The 16,734-nt window shown below is 35.6% G+C and overlaps 1 protein-coding gene across 1 annotated transcript in view; it reads left to right on the top strand.

Annotated features, from left to right (window-relative positions):
* The window catches only part of PIK3C2A (phosphatidylinositol-4-phosphate 3-kinase catalytic subunit type 2 alpha), a 120,991-nt gene that overhangs the window by 85,940 nt on the left and 18,317 nt on the right, over positions 1–16,734 (top strand). Inside the window, 15 exon segments of the mRNA XM_030331060.2 lie at positions 3,864–3,979; positions 4,356–4,405; positions 4,407–4,436; positions 4,438–4,499; positions 6,100–6,116; positions 6,119–6,202; positions 6,205–6,245; positions 6,247–6,287; positions 6,924–7,017; positions 7,538–7,632; positions 7,979–8,159; positions 12,472–12,544; positions 12,547–12,575; positions 14,151–14,243; positions 15,515–15,644. Of these exon segments, the coding sequence (XP_030186920.1) occupies positions 3,864–3,979; positions 4,356–4,405; positions 4,407–4,436; positions 4,438–4,499; positions 6,100–6,116; positions 6,119–6,202; positions 6,205–6,245; positions 6,247–6,287; positions 6,924–7,017; positions 7,538–7,632; positions 7,979–8,159; positions 12,472–12,544; positions 12,547–12,575; positions 14,151–14,243; positions 15,515–15,644 (1,136 nt within the window).

Below are 16,734 nucleotides of genomic sequence, written 5' to 3'. Positions count from 1 at the left end.
TTCAGATTCTGTCTCCCTCTCGCTCTGCCCCTCCCTGCCTGTTTGTCTGTCTCTCTCTCTCTCAGAAATAAACATTAAAAAATAAATAAATAAAAATAAAAAAGAATTTATGTTTAAGGTGCAACTTGTGTACAATCTGATGAAGTCACTCTGAGGAGAGCCAGAAAACTTAGAGGCATTTCAGTCAGCATCAATAACAAATGAGGTCTTAACTGAAATCATCGATTTTAAGCCTGTGTTTCTCAGTCTTGGCACTAATTGATATTTTGGGCCGGATCATTCTTTGCTATGGGAGACTGTCCTATGCATTGTGTAGAATGTTTGGCAGCATCTCTGTCTTCTGCGTGCTATTTGCCAATAGTACTCCCTAGTTACCAACCAAAAGTGTCTCATGTCCCCTGGGGGCAAAATCACTTTTGGTTAAAAACCATTAATTTACACACTGATTATCAGTGGTTGCTTAAAACCATTAAGTGATTCCCTTTTCTGGAACTTTATAATGTATAGTTTAGACTGTGCCTGAACTAACTGATTACCTTAACTTCACAGAAAGAGAGATAAACCAAACAGTGCGCCTCTTTACGGATATAATACAAGGTAGTATATAATACTACCTTTAAAGAATTAAGTATTCTTGCCATATAACTAAACCTAAATCAGATCAAACCTCTAGATCTAACTACTATTTTATGAAAATATAGGAGATAAAGGGACATCCTAAATGACACCAGAGGAATACAATCAGTAAAATCCAGGATATAGAAAATTCTTAGAACAAAAGACCTGGTTTCTTCAATAAATGGCAGAGGATAAACAAAAGAATGTATAGTTTAAAATAAGAGTTAGCAGACTTTTTCTGTAAAGAGGACCAGATAGAAGTAGTTTAGGCTTTGCAGATCATAATACAGTTGACGCTTGAACATTGTGGAGGTTAGCAGTGCCTTCCCCCTCCCCATGAGGTCAAAAACCTGCATGTAACTTTGACTTCCCAAAAACTAAACTAGTAGCCTGCTATTGACCAGAAGTCTTATTGATAACAAATAGTCCATTAACACATAATTTGTATTTCAATATATGTTACATAGTGAGTTAAAAGAGAAAAGAAAATCATAAGGGAGAGAAAATTTATAGTACATTTATAGTACTGTATTAAAAAACACTTTTTTAAAGTTTTTTGAGAGAGAAAGAAAGCTCGAGCAGGGGAGGAGCAGAGGGAGAGAAAGACTCCTAAGCAGGCTCAGTACTGACTGTGAGTCCGATGCAGGGCTCAATCTCACAAACTGAACCGTGAGATCATGACCTGAGCCGAAATCAAGAGTTGGATGCTCAATCAATGAGCCACCCATGTGTCCAAGTACTGTATTTATTGAAAAAATCCATGTATAAGTGGACCTGCACGGTTTCAAGGGTATTATTCACGGGTTAACTGTAATCTCCATCACAAAAAGCAAAAGCAGCAAGAGACAATATGTTAATGAATGAGTGTGGCTTTGTTCTGATAAAAGTTTATTTACAAAACCAGGTGACAGGCCTGAGTTAGACCCTTAAAATATACTTAGAAAGACATCAACAGGGGGTGCCTGGGTGGCTCAGTTGGTTAAGCGTCTGACTTTTGGTTTTGGCTCAGGTCATGATATCACAGTTTTGTGGGTTCAAGCCTGATTCTGCTTTGTGCTGACAGAGGGGAGCCTGCTTGGGATTCTGCTTGGGATTCGCTCTCTCCTCTCCTGCCCCTCCCCCGTTCACACTGTCTCTGTCTCTCAGAAATAAACATAAAAAAATTTTTTTAAAAGACATCAGTGAAATGCAAATGTTGTATCTTGTTTTGGATCCTTATTCAAACCACCAACTGTAAAAAATAGCTTGTGAGACAATCAGGGAAATTTGAATACTGACTAGATAGCAATGATTTTAAGTAATTATTGTTAATTATTTTAGGGGTGATAATGGTGTTTACTTATTTTAAATAAAAGTGTTTATTGTTTAGAGATATATAAAGTATTTACAGATGAAATAATAGGATCAGAATTGCCTTAAAATAATCTAGTTAAGGGTGAGGGGTAGATCTGAAGAATATAAAATGTAATGTGTCAGAGATTTAAAGGGTTTTAATCTATAAGAGAAAACTGGAGTCTAGTTTTGGAAAGGAGACTTGCTGTTTGGATAAAATGAATAAAGTTTGAAGTTTATTTATATTTCTACTTTAATATATCTCATATTATGTTCAGAAATTTCTTCTATGTAAACATATATTATTGTCTTGTGGTAACTGTTTTTAATTTAAGTGGTCCGTAAAGTGGGGAACACCTGAGTGGCTCAGTCAGTTAAGTTGAGTGTCCGACTCTTGATTTGGCTCAGGTCATGATCCCAGGGTTGTGGGATTGAGCCCTGTGTCGGGCTCTACACAGAGCATGGAGCCTGCTTGGGAATTCTCTCTTTTTCTCTCTCTCTGCCCCTCCCCTGCTCACACAGGAGCTTTTTCTCTCTCAAAAGTAGGCCATAAATTATAGTCTAGGGCAAGTGTCAGCATATTGCAGCACACTGCCTATTTTTTGTAAATATAGTTTTGTTAAAACACAGCACAATTATTTATGTATTGTTCAGGGCTACTTTTGCACTGTAACAGCAGAGTTGAGTCTCTGCAACAGATTGACCCAAAAGGCCCCAAATATTTGCCATCTGGCCCCTGGCACAGATACAACTTCTCATCTAAAACGTTTAGTGGCTTTGCTATGAGGTAGGTATTGGTTTTCTTGCCATGTATTTTTGTTTGTTGTTTGTTTGTTTTTTGTTTTATTTTAGAAAGCTCAAAGTGGGGAGGAGGGACAGAGGGAAGGAGAGGGAGAAAGAGAGAGGATCCTAAGCAGGCTCCGTGCTCAGCACAGAGCCCGATGCAGGGATTGTGACCTGAGCCAAAATCAAGATTCAGATGCTCAACAGACTGAGCCACCCAGGTGCCCCCCCTCTTTTTAAAAAGCTCTTTATTGGGGCGCCTGGGTGGCGCAGTCGGTTAAGCCTCCGACTTCAGCCAGGTCACGATCTTGCGGTCCGTGAGTTCGAGCCCCGCGTCAGGCTCTGGGCTGATGGCTCAGAGCCTGGAGCCTGTTTCCGATTCTGTGTCTCCCTCTCTCTCTGCCCCTCCCCCCGTTCATGCTCTGTCTCTCTCTGTCCCAAAAATAAAAAAAAATAAAAAACGTTGAAAAAAAATTTTTTTAAAGCTTCTTTATTTATTTATTTATTCATTCATTCATTCATTCATCATTTCAGAGAGAGAGAGACAGAGACAGTGTGAATGGGGGAGGGGCAGAGAGAAGGATACAGAAAATCCCAAGTAGGCTCTGCACTGTCAGCATGGAGCCCCATATGGGGCTTGAAACCATGAGTTCATGACCTGAGCTGAACATCCTCCCCCCGCCCCAACCCCTGCTTTTTATTGGCATGTGGTTTTGTTCTTAGGGCAAAAGTCAGGGAGCCGTTCTGTAATCCAAACTGGTATCTTGAGATGTATTCCACTGTAGATGATCTTCAAAGACTATCCTTCACCTTTCTATTTATAAAAGCTGTTTTGGGGGCAGATGACTTTGAGTCTACCATTTTGTGTTCTATCCATAAACCCATTCATCCCAAGATACATTCTTTCTTTCTCCTCTCCCTTTGTTCCACCCCCCATGCAGTACATTTACTTACCTACAGTATTCATACACTGTGGAGAGTGATTCTGATATGTTCTTAAAGATGATACTCTTTTTATCAAATGTATGCTTGGTGTTTAGATACCAGCATTTAAAATTCATTACCGTGTGATGTGAGTTTTGAAGTTTTTAAATGAAAACTACGGTATTCTTCTGTTTATATTCATGAAGGTTTTTAACATGTGGAACTAAGCTTCTATATCTTTGGACTTCGTCACATACAAATCCTATTCCTGGAACAATACCCAAAAAAGGGTATGTGATGGAAAGAATAGTGTTACAGGTAATGGTACTTCTTGATACATGGAGAGATTTAAATTTAAATTTCTTATTAAGATGTATATGTGTACCATTATTTGGATTGTTACTAAAGTAGCATAATTGATCTTGTTTGATCTTATGGCTTATCTTCTATTTAAATGTTAATAAACCATTTCCTATTTCTGAGAAACAGTAAAAAGTGTACCCATCCCAAGCAATATATGTGCTTTTGAGAATTACCAACGATGGCAATCACTTTCAACAAAAGGACAGAAGCATTAATTCAATATTCAATCACCCTGGTGGCTAAGAAAAATCAGTTTTTTCAAAGACAAATTAATGTGGGAGATATGTGGATTATTTAGCTTCAATCTCATCAACTTCTGTTAAATTTTTAAGGTTGATTTCCTTCTCCTACATTTGATGTCATTTATACTACTCCTCAAGTTGACCAGAAGCCTTATACAGCAACACAACTTAGAAAACATTGGAGAATGATACACAAGGGAAACTTTCTGATATTCTTCATAGAGACTCATCACTTGGGTATGCTGGTTTGATTTTTGTTTTGCCTGGGTATTTCTTATAGTAAATTTCAATTAATATTTTATTAAATGCCCTGATTTATTTCATGATTTAGCAATGTTCTTGGTATGGGAAGTTTTTTTGTTTGTTTTTAATTACATAAAAGACCGTATGACTACATAAGACTTTAGAAATGTGTTCAAGTCAATTTACACATGATCAAAAGGCAAACAACATTGAGAACTAAATTTACCATAAATATCAGTAGATTAATTTTTAAATATATAAAGAACCCTAAAAAATATATATGAAGACACCTTTCAATAGAAAACCAATAACTTAGTAGTAGACAAAGGAATATGAGTAGATAATTTTTTGGAAAAGAAATAACAATGCCTTTTAAATATCTAAAAAGATGTTTTACCTCTCAGTAATGAAGGAAATGAAAATTAATACAAGATAACATTTTACACACAACACTTGGTTGAAAAATGTCTCACTATATAAGCGTTAGTGAGGTTATCAAAAAACGGGAATATACTGTTGGCTAAAGGGCTTTTGGAGAGCACTGTGGCAAAATCTATAAAAGGTTACAATGTATGTAGTTTGTAACCTATCAGCTACGCTTCCAGTTAATTATATACCTTAGAGAAAATTTTTATGTTTGCGTATGGACTCAAGAATATTCATTGCAGTATTTATTTGGATTATTGTGAGAGTGACAGGGAATGTCCATCAATAGAGGTTTAATTATGGTATATTATCCAATAGAGTACTGTGTAACTATTAAGAATGAACTTATAGTTATATGTAATAATATGTAAGATATGTTAAATGAAGAAAGCAAGGAGCAGAGTAGTGTATATCGTGTGTTACCACTTACATAAAGAAAAAAAAAGCATATATACCTCTGTATATGCTTCTATACAAATAGACTATCCCTGGAAGGATGTGCACGCTTATTAGTTGCCACTGGAGGAGAGCTGGAAGGAGAGACTTCACTGTGTACCTTTTTGCAATATTTGAATTTTTTTCAGTACTCCACACGAAATGAATACATCAGTAAATGTATACACAAAAGTAGATGGATGGGTGGTAAAGTAGTGAAATATTTTGTCACATAACATTTGTTTTTAAGACTAAGTCTCCAAAACAAGTACTTCTTATTTTTAATATTTCCTCATTTGAACTGAATAATCATCTTCTAAAATCATCTTCTAAAATAGCATTTTTTTTTTTTTTGCATGACATTTGATTTTAGTTGTATAAAATGGATGAAATCCTTGCTTTCTCTTAGCATGGGTTCTGCTTATTCAATTCTGATTTCTAGTCGTTGGCATCTGGTTAGAGCCAATAATATTTTATTGTACTGAATTATCCTTCATTCTCATAACTAAGACTCTTTTATCAAGGCACAATGATTTCTTTCTATCCCCCAAATTAGGGTAAATTAGTGGTGTTTGCTGTACATTGCATTTTTTCTATTCCAAGTTAGTATTAATGATTCTACCAAGAAGTGGCTGTCCTAAAATGAATAAATTTCTCCTTTGTATTTTTAATCATTGAAATTATAGCCATCATTATGATATTGAGAAGTAATTTAATTCTATTATATATGCAGACTTTCTAAAGAAGATAAGCCTTTTTGTGGGAGAAACGTTATTATTGCCTCAAACACCCAAATTGTCTTCCTAAAGTACTAGCAAGTGCCCCAAACTGGAAAGGGTTAATCTTGCCAAAAACTACTCACTGCTTCAGCAGTGGCCTCCCATTGAACCCACTGACTGCATTGGAACTACTTGATTCAAAGTAAGTAACCATGACTGAATGTACTTGTTCTATTCTGTTGTTGTCTGTTTTTCAGTAAGGTGTATTAAGTTGTAGGACATGAAAGCAATTCAATATAAATGTGTAAATGTATATTTTTGCAAACATATTTTCTGTGTTGAGGTTCTTAAAAAGAGATGTCACGGGGTGCTTGGTTGGCTCAGTTGGTAGAACATGGGACCCTTGATCTCAGAGGTCGTGAGTTTGAGCCCCATATTGGGTGTAGAGTTTACTTTAAAAAAATAAAAAGATGTCATTTAAAACTAATCTAAAGAGAGAGTTGTAAATTTTTAATAATCTGTTATATTTTTTATGATGTGGGTCAAAATTTTCATAAGGGTAAGGTTTGTGAACAGTCCTGAATTTGAATTTTTATAGTACAGTAAGATTTTCTTCCTAAATAAAAAAGAAGAAACACATTGTTTTTTGGGTTTTTTTGGGTGCAAAAAAGATGGTTTTATTACAGCACGTGTACAGAATCTATGAACAGAAAAGGCTGCTAGAACACATTGCTTTGAATAAAGAGCTATTTGAGTATTCTTTGTCAGGTATAGATTAAGATGTGTTTCAGGAAATATAGATTTTCATCAAATCTTGATTTTTGTGGTATTCGTCTAGATTTGCTGATCAGGAAGTGAGGTCCATAGCTGTGACCTGGATTGAGGCCATAAGTGATGATGAGCTTACTGATCTTCTCCCACAGTTTGTGCAGGTGAGTTTTTTTTTTGTTTTGTTTTGTTTTTTGTTTTTTTTTTTTTACTAGGTTGCCTGCCCACCTTACTCCACCCATTTTTTATGAGTAGGGAACTTGCTAAAGCATCCCCCTTCTGTTTTGATTAAAAGTACTTTTGTGGGAAGGTTGAAGTACATTACATTTGGATATAGTATGAATTTTTTTCCCACTGTTGTTAGCTGCCCCACTTGAATATTATATGTACCTGGATTTTTAATTCTCAGATTTTTAGATTCTCAAACAAACCAGGCTTGAGCTTTTCTTTAATTTTCTTTCCTAGCCATTTAAATATAGGTAATGAATTATTGTTCCCAAATCTACACTTTTCTGCTTTGATTTCATTAATTTAGCCTAAGTTAATTCACTTTTTCATTTTCCAGTGTTACCTTAAATCAACAAGACTAATACTTGCTTTTTATAGTTTCTCCTTTGATAATTTTATCCTGATAATGGAGTATGGGTTTGACAACTAGTAATTCTTACTTTCTTTCATGCATAGGCTTTGAAATACGAAATTTACTTGAACAGTTCATTAGTGCGCTTCCTTCTGTCCAGGGCATTGGGAAATATACAGATAGCACACAATTTATATTGGTAAGATTTAAATTTTTTAAGTAATTTATTTCCATTCTTAGTATTTGTAAAGATGATATACTTTGAAAGTCTAAATGGTATGCTCAGACTACTTATTGTCCATACCAGATGTTTATTGAAGGCATTACAAAGCTAAATTTCATGTCCTTAGAAATAAAACCAAAAATAACAAGACTCTTTATTGCAAAGATATTTGGCATGTTAGAACTCCATAATAATGAATAAGTTTTTACTTGTTTATATAGCTTAAAACAAATTCTCAATACCAAAAAATGAACCTAAGTTGATTTTTGAGAAGCACTTACCCAGTTTTCAGAAGTGGCTGACATAAATATTTGCGTATTAGGCTCCTCAAGGATGCCCTGCATGATGCACAGTTTGGTGCCCGATCTGAACATGTTTTGGGTGCTCTCCTCTCAATAGGAGGAAAAGGACTCAGAGAAGAACTTTTGAAGCAGACAAAACTTGTACAGCTTTTAGGAGGAGTAGCAGAAAAAGTAAGGCAGGCTAGTGGATCAGCCAGACAGGTATGTACCCATAAGTGGGAATATAAATATTTCAATGTTAAAGGATCTTTACACTGCTGATGAATTGTTACTCTTTATCAGTAGACATCCAGTAGAATCTAATTACACCTATGCTGTTTTGAGCAGATAATCCAAAGGTTGTTTAAAACCACAGGGAAAGATTTTTGCAGTCTAACTCAGAAAATCAATGATTTTAAAATTTATTATTTTTTTTAGTTAAATTTAGTTAGTAACCTATAGTGCAATATTGTTTCAGGAGTAGAATTCAGTAATTCATCACTTTGATACAATACCCAGTGCTTATCACAACAAGTGCCCTCCTTGGTACCCAATCACCTACCTAGCCAATCTCCCTCCTCCATCAACCCTCAGTTTGTTCTCTGTCATTAAGAGTCTCTTGTGGTTTGTTTCCCTCTCTTCCCTTCACTGCCATTCCATATGATCATCTGTTTTGTTTCTTAAATCCACATATAAGTGAAATCATATGGTATTTTTCTTTCTCTGATTGACTTAATTTGCTTAGCATTATACATTCTAGCTCCATCCATGTCATTGCTGTTGGGAATGCAACCTGCTGCAGCCACTCTGGAGATGAGTATGGAGGTTCCTCAAAAACTAAAATGGAAACTACCCTATAATCTAGCAATTGCACTATTATGTATTTACCTAGAGGATACCAAAATACAGATTCAAAGGGGTACATGCACCCCAATGTTTATAGCAGCATTATCAACAATAGCCAAACTATGGAGAGAGCCTAAATGTTCATTGACTGATGAATGGATAAAGAAGATGTGGTATATATATTTACCATAGAATATTACTCAGCCCCCCAAAAAGAAGAAAAATCAGGGGCGCCTGGGCGGCTCAGTCGGTTAAGAGTCTGACTCTTCATTTTGGCTCAGGTCATGATCTAGTAGTTTGTGAGATTGAGCCCCCTGTCGGGCTCTGTGATGTCATCATGGAGCCTGCTTGGGATTCTCTCCCTCTCTCTCTGCCCCTTTTCCCACTTGCTTTCTCTCTCTCTCTTTATCTCAAAAGTAAACAAACATTAAAAAAGTATGCAAGTATGAGTTGATGCTGATGTTTAAAAATCCAAATAATAAAGAAGCTCATAGAATAAAAAATTTTAATTAAAATTTTAAATTAATTTAATTTAAAAATTAAAAAATTTCCAGTTTCATTTTCTGTTAGGTATCTATTATTCATAGTTGCTTTATGTCCCTTCTGGTCTCTTATATGACTTTACACATATATACATACAAGTACATGTATAAATGTTTGGAGTTTTTTTGTTTTTTAAAAAATTTTTTATAGAAACACACACACGTACTGTTATTGAGGTAAAATTCACATAACACTCATCACTTTAAATCATTAGGTTTTAGTACATTCACAGTGTTATACAACCACCACCACTAATTCCAGAACATTTCATCATACCAGAAAGAAAGCCTATACACACTAACCTCTCAGTTCTCATTCCCTCCTCCTCCCAAGCCCTGGTAAGCATTAATCTGCTTTCTATCTCTATGGATTTACCTATTCTGGACATTTCATTTAAGTGGAATTACACAATATGTGGACTTTGTGTCCAGTTTCTTTCAATTTGCCAATTTTTTCTTTTCCACTCCCCCCAATTTTTAAAATGTCTATTTATTATGAGAGAGGACAGAGTGTGAGTAAGGGAGGGGCAGAGAGAGCAGGCCCAGGCTCTGTGCTGCCAGCATAGAGCCCAACATGGGGCTTGATCAATGATATCATAACCTGAACTGAAACCAAGAGTTGGAAGCTTAACCAACTGAGCCACCCAGTCGCCACTACCTAATATTTTCAAGGTTTCATATATTCTAGCATATATGAGTACTTCGCTCCTTTTATAGCTAAATAATGTTCCATTGTGTGAATAATACCACATTTTGTTTATCCATTCATCAGTTGATGGACATTGGCTTGTTTCACCTATTTGGCTATCATGAATAATGCTGCTATGAATGCTTGTGTATGTTTTATTTGAATACCTCTTTTCAGTTTACCTAGGAGTGGAATTACTGAGTCATAAAGCAATTCTGTGTTTAACTTTGTGAGGAACCAACAACTTTTATATGAAGCAGCTTCATCATTTTATATTCCTACTAGCATTGTATGAGGATTCCAAGTTCTTCACATCTTCACCGTGTGTTATTTTCTGCTTTTTTTAAAAAATTATAGTCATCTTAGTGGGTGTGAAGTAGTATCACATTGTGGTTTGACTTGCATTCCCTGATTAATGATTTTGAGCACATTTTTATGTGTTTGTTTGCCATTTGTATATCTTCTTGGGAGAAATTTCTTGCCCGAAGAGTTTTGTGTGTATATATGTATTATTTACTTAGAGTGTACATGAGAGTGGGGGAGGGGCAGAGAGAGGGGAGGGAGAGAGCGAATCCCAAGCAGCTTTATGCTGTCATGACATGAGGCTTGATCTCATGAACCTGGAGCCATGAAATCAGCTCATGATGTGAGCTGAAATCAAGAGCCGGTTGCTTAACTGACTGAGCCACCAGGCACCCCTCCCCCCTTTTAATAATTGGTTTGTCTTTTGTTTTTGAGTTGTTCCTTAAACATTTGGGATATTAGACCCTTATTGAAGATACTGTTTGTAAATATTTTCTCCTGTTCCTTGAATTATCTTTTTATTTCCTTGATGGTGTCCTTTTGCACAAAAGTTAATAATTTTATGAAGTTTATTTTTGTTGCTTGTGCATTTGATATCTAAGAATTTGTTACCAAATCTAAGGTCACAAAGATACACACCTATGTTTTCTTCTAAGAGTTTTATAGTTTTGCTCATATGTAAATCTTTGATCCATTTTGAGTATTTTTTAATATGCTTTGAGATAACTCATTCTTTTACATGTGGTTATCCAGTTTTCCTAGCACTGCTTGTTTGGGCTTTTATTCCCCCCCAGTGTTTCGTATAGTTTTATTTTCTCCCTTCAACCCATAATAATATATTATCTCACTGGAGGGTTTGTAAACACAGGCTTATTCAGCCCATTTACAGGCAAGGCAAGTGCTACGTGTTACAATGTTCCCACCATGGAACCTCTGGTCATCCAACCCAAGTCACCCCCCTTGCCTGTCTTTATCTTCACTATACTCTGTGACCACTTCATTGAGTCTCATTCCAGACTGTAAGTTTTCCATGGTTTCCATGATTTTCCCATGTTTTTCACACAGAATGTGTCTGACCTTTACTGAGTTGCCACCATCTTTGGACCCTGAGACTTCTTGTCAGAACTGTCACTCCCAGAGGCTGCTCCCCACTTTCCCCACTTTCCTCCCTTTCCTGGAACTGCTTTTTCCCTTGGGCAGCATCTTCGATAACTTCCCAGCATCATTTGTTGAAGAGACCATTCTCTCCCACGAATGATCTCAGCATTCTTGTTGAAAATCAGTTGACCGTAGATCATACAGGTTTATTTCTGGACTCTGAATTATATTCCATTGATCTATGAGATTATCCGTAGCCATACTGTTTTAACTACTGTAGCTTTGTAGTAAGTTTTGAAATTAGGAAATAGGAAATATGAGTCCTCCAACTTTGTTCTTTTCCAAGGGTGTTTGTTTGTTTGTTGTTTGTTTGTTTTGGGGGGGGATGCTATTCAGAAGTCCCTTGCAATTCTGTGTGAGTTTAGTACCATCTGTACATTTCTGCAGAAAGGAAGTTGGAATTTTGATAGAATTGTGTTGAGTCTATAGATTAATTTGGAAAACACTGCAGTCTTACTATGTCTTCCACTCATGAACACAAGATGTCTTTTTGTTCATTTTAGATCTTTAATTTCTTTGGGTAATTTTACTTTTTTTTTGTTTTTTGTTTTTTGTTTTTTTTTACTTGGAGATTGTGTCAAGACATATAGTTACACTTCATGTTTTTTATGGGTACATAATAAATTACTTCTTTGGGAACTTCTTTTTGGCCATTTGACAGTTGGACATTTTAAAAATTGAGTGGGTCCAGGATACATCATAATATTTTTGTCTTAAAAATAGATCTTCATTTTCTTTAATTTTTTTTTTAATGTTTATATTTTTGGGACAGAGAGAGACAGAGCATGAATGGGGGAGGGGCAGAGGAGAGGGAGACACAGAATCGGAAGCAGGCTCCAGGCTGTGAGCCATCAGCCCCAGAGCCTGACGCGGGGCTCGAACTCACAAATCCTGAGATCGTGACCTGAGCTGAAGTCGGACGCTCAACCGTCTGAACACCCAGGCGCCCCTGATCTTATTTTCTTTATGTAACTTATAGTATCATTCTCTTTTCTAGGTTGTCCTCCAAAGGAGTATGGAACGAGTACAGTCCTTTTTCCTAAGAAATTAATGCCGTCTTCCTCTCAAACCAGTCTTGTTGCAAAAGAATTAAATATTAAGGTGACACATAAAAGGCGTATGAGTTCATATTGTATTTCAAAATAATTGTAGGAAGAAAGCAGATGGGCAGATAATGCTTAAAGCAAATGAGGATAAAACCTTCATAGGTTGGTTATATAGATTTATGGATGTCTGTTTAAGATCCATCTTTATATCAGTAATGTTTACTTAATCACCATTCCTAAAAGAAAAAAACAATATAAAATTATTTACTCTCTCAAAATTTTAAAAAATTTTCTTAACATGTATCCATTTTTGAGAGAGACAGAGCATGAGCTGGGGAGGGGCAGAGAGAGAGGGAATCTGAAGCAGGTTCCAGGCACAGAGCCTGACATGGGGCTCTAACTCAAGAACCACAAAATCATGACCTGAGCGAAGTCAGGTGTTCAAACCGACTAAGTCACCCAGGCACCCCCATCTCAAATTATTCTTTACTATGGTACCTTGGAAGCATATGTTGTAATTCAGGTCACAATAGGCATTTTCTTTTCCTCCCATGTGAATGGTCAGTTAGAACTCTTCCCAGGTTTATAAAACTTTTTAGAGCCATCAAAAAGTAGTTGAGTAATCATCAGAATTGAGCAAAAGCAGCGAATTCAGCAAAGGTAACCAATTAATGTCTGTGGTTTTGAAAGGCTAGGGTTTAAGTATCCATAAAGGAGTCTTGGATTTGATTTCTTAAGTTGATACATGGCTACTCTTTACTGAAATTTAACCATGGGTGCCTGAGTCGTATGTCATTGACGAGGGTCATGTTAGGGATGGGTCACATTTTCTCCTTGGGTTTTGTTTGTTGTTTCCCTAATTGGTCTGTCTTTTTTTTTTTTTTTTTTTTTTTGATGTATGTTTATTTTTGAGAGAGAGGAGAGAGAGACAGAGACAGAGCACAAGCTGGGGAGGGGCAGAGAGAGAGAGGAAGACAGAGCATTAGAAGACAGAGCACCTTAGAAGCTCTGTGCTCTCAGCACAGAGCCTGATGTGGGGCTCAAACTCATGAACTGTGAGATCATGACCTGAGCCAAAGTCAGATGCTTAACTGACTGAGCCACACAGGTGCCCCTAATTGGTCTGTCTTAAATTAGTTTTTTTAACCAGTTTGATTTTAAAATAAGGTTTGCTCTTTGCTAATGAAATTTTAAAATTTAGTGTCACTATTTGATTGCATGGCTAATTATTAATTATAAGAGCACCATAAAAGGAGAAGTAGAGGTCTCATTCTAGATCATACTGATTGAGGAAAGGTAAGAGTATACAAAATTTTATGCTCTGTTGAGGCATTATGACCCTTCTAAAGGTCAAAATTTTAATAATTTTGTCTCAAGCTTTCAAGGTTCTGCTTCTTCTGTTTAGAGAGTAGTAGGTAATATTTTACTTATATATGCTATGTTTAAGTCAGTTTCAAAAAGTTTTTTTTAAATACCTTTGTCTGCTAGGTGATCTAAAAGCAGTCAATGTGTTATTTTCATTTGCCTAATTCAGAGGAACAAGTGAAGGGAGAAATGCCTAGGACAAAACCTTAAAACCCATTTTTATTCCCATGTTATCTGTCTAATGCTTAAACATGTTGTTTTGTAGTCCTGTTCCTTCTTCAGTTCTAATGCTGTGCCCCTAAAAGTGACAATGGTGAATGCTGATCCAATGGGGGAAGAAATTAATGTCATGTTTAAGGTGAGCAAATGAGGTTACTTTGTTTTAAAATGATAATTTAAAAATTATTTTCTCAAATTCCTTTTCCAAATTGCAAAGTAATTTTATTTAATATTTAATTAATTGAATAATTAAGTGAAAAAATATTGCTGACAAATTGTTTCCAGACAGATTTGGGAACAAATGCAACTCTGGGCTAGAGCTGCTACCTAGGCCCTGCTGGTTGAACACATCATAACTGCATGCAGTGCCTTTCACACAGACTGTCATGTGAGTGGCACCCCTGGGAGTTGTGCTGTGTGAAAGTGCACACTGTGAGCAATGGCACTGGTTTTTGGAAACACATAACTTACCTGTGAGAAGCAGCAGGAGTGGAGCACTACCGAGTAACCTATTACCAAAGTTCTGCGTCTTGTGATAATAATTCGTATATTTTGAAGAAAGAATGGAGAGTTTTCATTAATTCATTGAGTTAATGGAGGTTCCTAAAGATAGCTTTTCTTCAACTATCTTTGATAAAAATATAAACATATATTTATATAATATATATATAAATGTAAATGCAAAATATATTTATATTTTTCTCCTAACTTACATCTGGTTTGGGTTATATTTTACTGATGTATTTGCTTTTTTCTAAAACAGTACCATCTATTTGAATACAGAAATTTTATATATTAAGTTTAGTATTAGTTAAGGCAAAATCTCCTTTTTTTTATAACTAGTTTAAAAAAATATATTCATCATTATGTGTCTTAAAGTTATTTTAATCCAATTTTAAAAAGAAAATGAAAACTTGATGTGATTCCAGTTAGAATTTATTTTGGCAGGGTTAACTTTTTTTTTAAGTAAACTTTTAGTTTGAGATAATTATAGATTCATAGCCTGTTGTAAGAAATTATACAGAGATCCTGGGTACCTTTACCCAGTTTCTCTCAATATAACACCTTGCAAAGCTATCATATAATATCACAATCAGGATATTGGCATTGATACAGTCTAAATATGGAATGTTTTGGTTATGACAAGACCCTCCATTTTGGCCTTTAAAAAATTGAATATGATTCACATACCATAAAATCTAATCCTCTAAAGTGTATAGTTCAGGAAATTGAGACATGAAGAGGTTAAGTAATTTCTTCTGGAATGCTGCAGAAAAATAAAAAGGCAGTTCTGTTCATCTCATTCTTCACTCTTTCTATTATTTCTTCCCTCCCCCTGCCTTTAATAGTATGTACATAGTTAAGTCTTTTGGAAAGGTACAGGTTTCATTTTGTTTCTTTGATTCCAAGGTTGGTGAAGATCTTCGGCAAGATATGTTAGCTTTACAAATGATAAAGATTATGGACAAGATCTGGCTTAAAGAAGGACTAGATCTGAGGATGGTAATTTTCAAATGCCTCTCAACTGGCAGAGATCGAGGTAAGTCTGTTAGTTCTGTCTTGGTGTCTTATTATTTCTTTTCTGTGAACTTAGCTCATAGTGTACCTGCCCTGAGGGAGTCCTGATGCTGAACACTATGATCTCAGTTGTTTCTTACTTTAATTTCGTGTTACTTTATTGATTTATTTGTTCACAAATAAGTCATTGAGTAGCCCCAATGAATGCTTTGCAATAACCAGAGGTGTCTGTTGATTGATTGAATGAAAACTGTATGGTCTTCAGCTTTTGATTTAAAATTAAGGCCATGTCTAAGTTAAACCAACTTTGGTTTCATTTCTTCTGCAAAATAAAATAATGGTTTCAAAATTTTTTCTACTTAAGGGCAGACTTCGTCTTCTTATTTGTTAAGTTCATTTCCTTACCACACATGTTTGGTGTGAATAGTAAAAGTACTACACCCAGAAATAATTGTGATAATTAAAGAGATAACCAATATAAAACACCCCAGTATGTGAAACATATTAGGTACTCAATAAATTGTAACTATTATCATTATTCTTATTCAACAAATGTTTGTTGCTAATCTATCTACAAAATGCTAATAACATGGAGTGCTTATATTTAGAAGGAAGCAATTAAAGACCTATAATTTGAAAAAGGGGCCCCTAGGTGGCTCAGTCAGTTAGGTGTCCAACTTTGGCTCACGTCATGATCTTGCAGTTCGAGCACTGTGTCAGGCTCTGTGCTGACAGCTCAGAGCCTGGAGCCTGCTTCGGATTCTGTGTCTCCCTCTTTCTCTGCCCCTACTTGTGCTCTCTCTCCTCGCTCTCTCTCTCAAAATAGATAAACATTAAAAAAAAAAGTTAAAAAAATAAAAAGTAATTCGAAGATACTTTAATAAGCTAAAAGCTCTAAAAAAAATTACAAAGTCAGTACCATGGGGTTTTAAAGTAGGGAAAGATCATTTATAATTGGTGGAAATGAGAAATGCTTCTCAGAATCTAATCATAGACACAAGAAAGTCACCTGAAAAATTATTTAATCATCCTGCTAATATTTGCCATTCATTTTATGCTTAAATGCCTATACTTAAGGAAATTTAACTGCATTTCAAGTTGGTCTGCCCTAT

Source organism: Lynx canadensis, chromosome D1 (assembly GCF_007474595.2).
Source record: "Lynx canadensis isolate LIC74 chromosome D1, mLynCan4.pri.v2, whole genome shotgun sequence".
Taxonomy (NCBI): Eukaryota; Metazoa; Chordata; class Mammalia; order Carnivora; family Felidae; genus Lynx; species Lynx canadensis.
The sequence above is the reverse complement of the archived record's forward strand: the minus strand, read 5'-3'. Positions and strand labels throughout refer to the sequence as shown.